We start from the raw sequence: 10,641 nt of genomic DNA on the forward strand, positions 1-10,641 counted from the left end.
GATGATAACTTTTATGGATGATGGGAATATATGGCAGTTCATGAAGCCTTTAAAAAGCAGGCACACTAATGGGAGTATAAATGCGCAAACTAAAATGAGGAGTCCAGTAAATCTTGCTCCCGACAGTGTTTTGTGAAGCTCAGATGACGTTCAGGTGGCTGTTGCTCATGGAGGACGGGCAGAGAGCAAACGGCTGTTCGCGGGTCAGACTGCGCAGTGCGTGCAGAACCACATCAGGCATGTGATCGGCGATCATCCGCGGGCTGATCAGAACATTACGGAACGATGTGTCACTCGACCACTCGGCACGGTACCTCACCTGAGAGAAGCAGTGTCTGTGTACACAGAGAGAGACAGAGACAGACAGAGGGAGAGAGAGAGAGAGACAGAGGGAGAGAGAGAGAGAGAGAGAGAGAGAGAGAGAGAGAGAGAGAGAGAGAGAGAGAGAGAGAGAGAGAGAAAAGCAGGCACACTAATGGGAGTATAAATGCGCAAACTAAAATGAGGAGTCCAGTAAATCTTGCTCCCGACAGTGTTTTGTGAAGCTCAGATGACGTTCAGGTGGCTGTTGCTCATGGAGGACGGGCAGAGAGCAAACGGCTGTTCGCGGGTCAGACTGCGCAGTGCGTGCAGAACCACATCAGGCATGTGATCGGCGATCATCCGCGGGCTGATCAGAACATTACGGAACGATGTCTCACTCGACCACTCGGCACGGTACCTCACCTGAGAGAAGCAGTGTCTGTGTACAGAGAGAGAGAGCAGTCAAAGATTTTAATAAAGACAGACATTAATTAAATTGTTTTTTTTATTTTTATTATATACTTCATTTAATTATTTGTGACAATTATTTTTAATTACTTTTTTTTTTTTTTTATTCCAGACATGAATAAAATATAATTTTTTACATTTTATTTAATAATTTGAGCCATTATTTTTTATTATTTAAAAAAAAAAAAATTACAGATAGGAATACATAACTGTTTTATTATATAGAATTTAATATAAATTATATAAAAATATCATTTAAATATTTTATTAAATTACTTTTGAGAGAGAGAGAGAGAAAGAGAGCAGTCAAAGATTTTAATAAAGACAGACATTAATTAAATAGTTTTTTTTATTATATACTTCATTTAATTATTTGTAACAATTATTTTTAATTACTTTTTTTTTATTTATTCCAGACATGAATAAAATATAATTTTTTACATTTTATTTAATAATTTGAGCCATTATTTTTTATTATTTAAAAAAAAAAAAATTACAGATAGGAATACATAACTGTTTTATTATATAGAATTTAATATAAATTATATAAAAATATCATTTAAATATTTTATTAAATTACTTTTAACTATTATATTTTTAATAACAGACATATTTAATTGTTTTTTATTATATATATATATATTATTTATTATTATATTTGTTTTTTATCTGAATGATTACAGTCAATCAGATCTAACTGATGAAGTGTGATACGCTATTAATAAGACAGTAAAATAAAAAATATCAATAGGAGTAATTATATTAAGGCTGGGCAGTGTGACAATATTTACCAGCTTACAGTAGAAGTACAGTTTTATATCCGTGTAGTTATCAGTTGTAGGACTGCTTTATGGCATCACAGGTGTTTGTACAGCATGTCTGCTATTTTATCAAGACTGTCTTATCGTATATATATTTTATAATATCATTTTCATTGCTCTCAGTCTTTTGTTTTAAACTCAATTGCAGTAAGAAGAAGCTGCTTGCGCGGTTTCCAGAGGAATTGTTTTAAATCATTTATTTTGTTGGTTTGCAACCAAGTTTCAAAAAAGGAGGATATGCAACATCACATGATGATTTAATATATTTAAAAAATATATATATAATCCGTGAAGATTGTGGCCATATTGTCCATCCTTAATAAATACATTCCTATATATATATATATATATATATATATATATAAATAAATAACTGTTCAAAAGCTTTGGGTCAGTAAATTGAAATGGCACCATTTTGGAGAGTATCACATACGTATGCAATGTATGTACGCAGATACGTTGTTTATGCTTTGATCTGAACGTAAACAGTGTATCCGCGTACATACGTGGGTAACGCGGCGGAGACGAATTGTTGAATAAAGTCGTTATTTTGGTTTTCTCTGCACAAAAAGTATTCTCGTAGCTTCGTACAAATTACGGATGAATCCCTGAGGTCACATGGATTATTTTAACGATGTCCTTGCTACGTTTCTGAGCCTTGATCGTGTTAGGATCCTTGCCGTCTATGGGAGGGTCAGAGAGCTCTCGGATTTCATCAGAAATATCTTCATTTGTGTTCTGAAGATGAACGAAGGTCTTACGGGTTTGGAACGACATGAGGGTGAGTAATTAATGACAGAATTGTAATTTTTATGTGAACTATCCCTTTAAGTCTGATCAAATCACGCATCCCTGGCGTGTGTGCTGACCTGCGAGCGGGCCCGTCCTCGGTGATGTGCAGGATGCGTCCCGGCGGGTACAGGGGCAGGTGTGTGGGGTGGGAGGGAGAGTCGTCGGATGACAGGCTCTGGTAGGTGTTTGAGCGCTGAACTAACAGACTCTCCTCGCCTAGCAGCGGCTGGCTAAGCGCCTCCTCCCGCCGGTTCTCCAGCTCCGTAGGGAAATCATCAGGAGTTCCTCCAAACAGCTCGTACCAGCAGCCGTGCATTAGGATCTTATACTGAGAGACAGAAACGTATCACTGATAGAGTATAGGCAGGCAGAGTGTCTGATTTACACTGAGTGAACGATCTTACCTTTGGCTTACTGCAGTTAGAAACCATTTTTAGTAATCTTCTTTTCAAGTCTTCCATGTTAGGGATGCTCAATCTACAGAAACGAAATGAGCACAATTTGAGGAAGTGATACGAACCAGATTATACAAATAGAAGTGAGAAAAAAGGAGCCAGAAACAGGCTCTCTAAATATAACCACACTTTTACGCATACAAATGAAATCAAGCAAGCATCTTTTCTTTCTTTCTTTATATAGCACTATATAAATGCAACTCTATATAAGTGCTTTACAAGGTAAACATAGAAAATAACACATCAACATGATAATAGTAAATAGCTTTAAAAAAAGAAAATACAATCCTAAAGCAACACCCATTTTAAAATGCCATTTTTAATTTGGATCTAAAAATAGCCAGTCTGTGCCGTTCTAATAGCTAGTGGCAACTTGTTCCAGATGTGGACCGCTCACCACAAACGCACGACCACCCTTGAGCCTAGATCTAGTTCAGGGCACTGTTAAGAGTGCCAGATCACTGGATCTAAGTGATCTAGAGGGAACATGTCTTACGAGGAGCTCTGCAAGATAAGGTGGAGCATCGGACTGATGACATTGTGGCCGTTTGACTAAATCTCACCTGGGTACGAGATCTTTTCCCAGCACCACCGACACGACAAACTGCTTCGAGTAATCGGCCAGCGCTTTACTGAGGAGAGAGAGTAGACATGAGCTAAAAATGTGTGGTTTACTGACAAAATACTACGTCACGTTTCTTTGGACGTGTACAATGATAATAGCAAACTGTGCTCTGTAAAAGGGCTGCAAGTGTTTTAGCATTGAATTTTAGGACTGTCGAGACCTTGATCTCAATGACCTCAAAGTAAAAGGCGGTGAAAGTCTGACAGTAATCAGTGCTGAGTACCATTGTTAACCCTGCCTGGTTTAAATGTTTCAAAATGATTATCAGTTGAAAATATTTGTTAGAAATTTGAGATGGTCCTCACTGCAGAACACAAGATCCAGGGGGCGTGGTTGGATCCAGATCAAACTCCTCCCACCTTACATATACCAAAACCTACCCGTCTCCACCCCTGATCACTAAACCCACCCGTCTCCACCCCTAAACTTACCCATCTCCACCCCCTAAACCCAATCAGTCTCCACCCCTAAACCCAATCCGTCTCCACCCCTAAACCCAATAAATCCAACCACACCCCCCAGGATCTTGTGTTCTGCAGTGAGGGGCTACTGAGAAATTTAGAAAAGTAATGTTACATTACTTTTTAGTAATTGAAATAGTTACACTACTTATTACATTTTAAATAGGGTAACTTGTAATCTGTAAACTATTAATTAAATTTCTGTAGTAGTGCTGTCAAACAAATAATCGCGATTAATCGCATAAAAACTAAAAGTATTTGTTTACATAGTATATGTGTGTACGGTCTACAAAAACTTTTATTTTTGGATGCGATTAATTGTGATTAATTGTTTGGCAGCACTATTCCAAAGTAACCTTCCCAACACTGGCTGTATGTGAATGAGCCACTGCTTTACCTCATCAGGCCCCCTGGTGGAGAGAAGGCGTAGCACTCGAGTGTGGGATGTGTGCTGCGCAGGAGAACGGCCAGCAGAGACGCCGCTCCTGCTCCCAGACTGTGACCGGTGATCACCAGCTTATACTCCTGCACACAAGCACAAGACAAACCTTCATTCGGCTGCTGATTCTCCTGCTGGATAATGAAAGCGCAGCAGAACCGCTCTCACAGGTGCGATGTTGAACCCCTGACTCAGAATCCCATCGTTCACTAGTCTCTTGTAGATGTAACGTGCAGCTTGACAAATGCCCTGCGATAGAGAGACATTCCAGCAAACATAAGCATTCGGTGAGAGAGATCGTGCTTCATAACCGATGTAGTGGGTGTATTGTTTTGATGATTTTAATGTTGAGATAGATGTATGTGATTTTGTCACCTTGTGAGCGTAGCAGGTTCCTGAAACGCCTTCGACCGACAGATTCTCACATTCAGCCGAGAGATCCGTCAACACATCCTGAAAACACACACAAACACAAAACCACATCAATTCCACTGTAATACAGAGAGATCGGGCTGATAGAGCTGATTCCACTGAAAACTCAATGCCAATGATTAATCTCACATAATCAATAAATAATTCCACGCTGTTTTTTCTAAATAAATAAAACGTTGAACAACTAAAATCAATCTTTTTAAAATGCCACAAATTGATTTAGGCAGCACGACATTATGAAAAAAAAGTATATTTATTACAAGATTCGCTAATTAATCAGTGTTATTATAAAGATTAATTGTTCATAAATTTTTTTATTCATTTATTATTCTTTTTTAATATTCATTAATAAATATAAAAAAAATTTATATTAATTCAGAGTAATAACTAATTAACTTGTTTTTAAAAATTGTTTTAAATGCTACAAGTGGATTTAGGCATCAAAACATTACGAACAGTATGAAAAATTTATATTTATTTCACCAGAAATGTATATAATCAGATTCGAGGACCAGAAAGAACTGTTGTGTGTGTGTGTGTGTGTGTGTGTATATAGATATATAGAGATAGATACACATTTTTATTTACATTATATGAATTTATCGTTTAATAAAAAATTTTATGATAGGTAAAATGGGTTAACTAAACATTTGTTTAATTAGAATTTTTAAACGTACTTTTTTTTAATTAAAAAAAGTATGTTTAAAAATTAATAACTGCTGTCATTGTTAGTTCATGTTAACTAATGCAGTTAAGTAATGTTAACAAATTAAATCATACTATAAAATGTAAGAGATTAACTTTAAGTGAGCGTTACACAACAACAACAAAAATAACTTAAAAGGTAAAAAATATGGGGGCGGGGGGGGAATAATGCACATGTAAATAAATGCATATTTTCTAACATATCACAGCGCCCCTCAGAAAGCCACACGATCAGATGAATCATTACGATTAGTAACTCTCAACCCTAAATATGAGTGATAGTAAAAGCCCAGGAAAACACTAATATCGAGACTTTATGCAAACTATGAAATGGCTCATTTGAAAATGAAATGACCTCGACAGCAGCGAATAAAATGTCAGCTCGGGAACGACTGGCAAGCGCCACGAGTGTGATTTGTTTAGGGAAATAACAGCCTGAGCGTCAGTCCAGCACAAACACACCTGCAGATCACACACACGCTTGCTTTCTTTGATCATTATCAGTGTAGAACTGCTGCCTGAACTCACCTTCAGCGACAGCGTTCCCCTCACAGCGACCAGGACCGCCTCTCTCTTGTGATCTAGCGCCACGTAAAACGGGATCTCGTAGATCTACAGAGTAAACAGACACTGCTGTAGGTTGGACTGCACAATATTTGAAAAACTGACATTGTGATATCCTCAAGCCCTTTTCGGAAACTATAAAGTAAATAGAGTTTAAAACTCAATCTCGTTCTACTTGAGTTTTTATAGGCCACATTCCCACTGTTTTTAACCAATTCAATATGCTTATAAAGTAATAATAGTTATTATGATTGTATTGTGATTATTATTAAATAAAATACAGTAATAACAACCCTTATGAGTCAATTTAGGCTACTTTCTCTTTGAAAAGACGTGCTAGCTGAGAGGAGCAGTGTTGCCAACTTAGCAATTTTGTTGCTAAATGTAGCAACTTTTCAGACTACCCTAGCAACGTTTTCTTCCAAAAGCACCTAGCAACAAATTTAGCTATTTTTAAAATTGATTTGGCAACATTTAGCAACTTTTGATAAGTGACTCAAATGATAAAAAAGGCACATTTTCCATCTAAATTACACAAAAAGAGGAAACCAAAGGTGCCTAGCAGTACACACATCACATGAATTAAGTTAGCTGCTATTTGCAATTGTTTAATTTAATAATAATTGTTCATTTATGATACACCTTGTTAGTAGCTTGTACTTGAGATTGTTGATCAGCTAGTGCACGGTAAGAAAAATATCTAATATCTAGAAAAAGGTACTAGTAATTTTCCAGGACATTATCCGTTATCCATTATAACCATGTAACCCGAAAACACAGAATACAATGCGTAATTTAAAATGTAGGTAAAAACCTGTGAATAATAATTACGGGAAATTCCTTCATATTAGTAGATTTTGCCCTATTTTTACAGACGTTTTCTTCGAGTGTAGCATACTAACTACTAATACACTGCTTGAAACTATAATTGTTCAGAATGAGTAGTTTTACTAGTTTACTAGCTAATAAAAATAAACTTAAATTGTAATCGTTCAAAAATGTGAAAGTGTTAAATAATTCAATGTTGTATTTAAAATTTGTTATTTATATTATTTTATAAAGACATCTAAATTAACGTATACACTTTTTTTTGTTGCTGAAATTTGATGCAGAGACACAATTTTGCATTGTGATTACGCAATGACATCGCAACGTCATTTAGCAACAAATCAACCTTCCTTTAGCAACTTCCCCTGAAAATTAGTTGGCAACACTGGAGAGGAGTTTCGTCAAAGCTGACTAAAAGCGATCGAGGATGGATAATTTAGACGAACTTGATGAACCTGTGAGATCTTCTTTAGGGCGACAAAGGAAAATAAAAGCTGAAAGGTTTTCACGGAAGCGCGTTACACGAGAGGGAAAAGCTCTGTGTATTGTGTGTAATCACATCCATACAGTTTATGATCACAACAACAACAACGTTTGTCAGGCGTCTACACCGTCATCTGAGGAGATTACAAAGATTAAACAAGTGTTTTTTTAAACTCTAAAACATGAAATGTGGAGTTATCTGCTTTTGCTATAAAACAAACTTTTAATGTGTAAAAAAAAAAAAACATACATACTTTCAATGAACTTTAATTTTGTAAATTACCTCTATTTGTTTAAGTTATTATTACTTAATCAAAACAACCCAACTGCAGTTTGATTGATATTACTTGGAATGCGCAATAAAAACAAATGTGATTTCTGAAAAAAAATTAAAATGCAGTTATCGGTGTTTGCAAATGAACGGACATTCATTAATTTATATATATATATATATATATGGGTCAAAGACAAAAAAGGGTTTAAGCATAAAAACAGTAAGTGTAATACTGCTTTAAATTGTTGTCGTTTTTTCCCCAAAAATTTTTTCAAAGTTGTGCGTTTAATTTAATAGCAATGTTGTTTTTCCAAGCAAAAAAATAAATCTCATAAATTCTCGATTTACAGAAGAGACCCACTAAAATGTCATTCAGTGTAACAATCTTGTCAGGCATATTTACAACAAAAATCTATTTATGACATATTAACAGACTAATTACTTTCACCCCAAATACTAATTAGTTGTAATTTTACATTTTTAAAGTTTGCCACTATCCTAGGTTTTGCCCATTTGTCAGTAAGAATTTTTACTCATTTAAAACACAATAAAATTTAATATGCTCCCTTACTGTTTTATATATTTTAATATGTACAAGTCGGAATAAGCATGCTGTTTGAATTTACATAAATATTGTGTCACACTGAACGACAATGTAACATGATTTCAACCAAATTTTAACATTTTATTCTCCAAAATCTTATTTGAAACCTTAAAAGTAGACACTTTACTGACATTTAATGTGCTTTCTATGGACATATAATCACGTTTGTAAATTTCTTTCGATGTTATTTTAATATGTACACGTCGGAATAAGCATGCTGTTTGAATTTACATAAATATTGTGTCACACTGAACGACAATGTAACATGATTTCAACCAAATTTTAACATTTTATTCTCCAAAATCTTATTTGAAACCTTAAAAGTAGACACTTTACTGACATTTAATGTGCTTTCTATGGACATATAATCACGTTTGTAAATTTCTTTCGATGTGGACATATAGTATATAGTTAGAGCACTCTCACTAATTTAAGAAGCACCCTAAGTGATTTGATGCTGGAGCCGGGCCTGTGGAGATATTTATGTGAACTGTGTGACTTTTCAGTGTAATGCACAACGGACCAGGAAGAAGCCGCTGACGAGCTGGCCGATGCTGGAGAAGGCGGCGCGGTGGTTGTCGTCCTGCGGCAGGCAGCAGCACAGCAGACGCAGACGGCTCTCCCACACCCGCGACGCCACCGTGTGCGCCGTGTAAAAGAGCTGAGACGACTCGCTGCTCTCCAGATCCCTCACGCCCAGCGGAGCGTCTGGCAGAACCCCCGGCCTCTGACTGCCCAGAGGATCGAACACAACCAGCACACCCACCACCATAGACAGGAGGATGATCCAGCTGAGGACACACACACACACAGCGCTTTAAAAGCTAAACACTTTACCCTGCAGAAAGATTGGCTTTGTATGATTATCTAAGCGTACAATCAATCTATGAGTCATTCCATGCCACTTCCAGTAAATACATTCAATCACACAAAAGTGTTCATTGTGTCATCTCAAGGTAAGATGAATTCATCTGCATACATTGAGACATAATTTTGCATTCTGAAAGATTGACAGTTTTATAGTATAATCTGACTTTATAAGCTCGTGCAACAGGTCTAGAAACCACAAGGTGCCAATTAGAAAGAGCATTTAATGCTTTATTCAGTTTTCAGTTATCATTATCATAACTAAATCATCCATTCTGAAAATAACAGCGTTAACTTGAGAAATTAACTTATCCCTTATTTTGAAAGGACAATGATGCTACTATGACAAAGTTGTTTTGATTTAGGGAATAGATCAGTACTTTAAAAGTGGAAGGAAACACATGCAACTGCAACAGGGTTGAGACACAAGCCTATTTAATAATAAACAATAAATGTATTATATAAAAACAGAGAATACTAGCTTTTTTGTGCCTGTATTTTGTTGGACAGGACAAATCCACGCGTTTAGAAAAATGTCTAAACAAGGTACAAGTAATTCAACTAATTTTGTAAACATTGACTACTGTTTGTAAGATTTTTTTAATGTTTTTGAAGTATCCTCTGCTCATCAAGGCTGCATTTATTTGATCAAAAATACATACAAATTTGAAATATTATTAAATTTTTAAATATCTGTTAAACTGTAATTGATTGCTGTGATCAAAGCTGTATTTTCAGCATCATTGCTCCAGTCTTCAGTGTCACATGATCTTCAGAAATCAGTATAATATGCTGATCTGCTGCTCGAGAAACATTTCTGATTATTATCAATGTTGAAAACTGTTGTGCTGCACAATATTTTTGTGGAAACTGTGATGCATTTTATTTTTCAGGATTCTTTGACGAATAGAAAGTTCAACACGACAGCATTTTTTGAAATCTTTTGCAACATTATAAATGTCTACTGTCACTTTTGCTTAATTTGATGCATCCTTGCTGAATTAAAGTATTAATATCTCGCAAAATGATTTTTTTTTCCTTACCTGGAAACCACAGCTCCAATCACAGCCCCGACCTCCGCCGGCTTACACCCGGTGCTGTTGTCAGACACCCAAACGGCCCCCAGACAGGCCCATATGAACTCAGGGAAGTACAGGAGGGCCCGCAGATACACCAGAGCTGGCATAGAGCGCCGAGGACCGGGATTCATGATGGTTCCTAAACCAAATCACAGCAGCATTACACTGACAAACCCTCCAGATGTGAAGAAACCACAGCATGCGTCCGCTCGCTCACTTACCTTGAGCACTGATGTAAACGATTGCACAAAGTGTCAAAATAATGACAGCCAAAAGAACGAGAAGAACTACGAGGTAATTATGCAGATATGTGCCACCTTGACAGTCAAATTGTCCCTTATGGTTGGTGTACAGAACTAAAGTCACAATCCACCTAAGAGACGACAAGAGGTTTGAGTGTCATTCAAGTACCTACACTGAACAAAATTATAAAAGCAACAC

At 36.4% G+C, this 10,641-nt stretch overlaps 1 protein-coding gene across 1 annotated transcript; it reads right to left on the reverse strand.

Annotated features, from left to right (window-relative positions):
- Positions 1–467: 467 nt before the first annotated feature.
- Positions 468–10,593, reverse strand: daglb (diacylglycerol lipase, beta; the record flags this gene model as incomplete). The annotated part of the gene is made up of 11 exons (XM_016286131.1): positions 468–742; positions 2,462–2,712; positions 2,789–2,861; positions 3,403–3,471; positions 4,323–4,450; positions 4,533–4,613; positions 4,740–4,817; positions 6,030–6,113; positions 8,763–9,045; positions 10,165–10,339; positions 10,422–10,593. Coding segments are annotated over 11 exons (1,590 nt in total), but the record flags the coding sequence as incomplete, so codon positions are not given.
- Positions 10,594–10,641: the final 48 nt, after the last annotated feature.

This window comes from Sinocyclocheilus grahami, unplaced genomic scaffold (genome assembly GCF_001515645.1).
Source record: "Sinocyclocheilus grahami isolate Dianchi unplaced genomic scaffold, SAMN03320097.WGS_v1.1 scaffold206.1, whole genome shotgun sequence".
Classification (NCBI taxonomy): domain Eukaryota; kingdom Metazoa; phylum Chordata; class Actinopteri; order Cypriniformes; family Cyprinidae; genus Sinocyclocheilus; species Sinocyclocheilus grahami.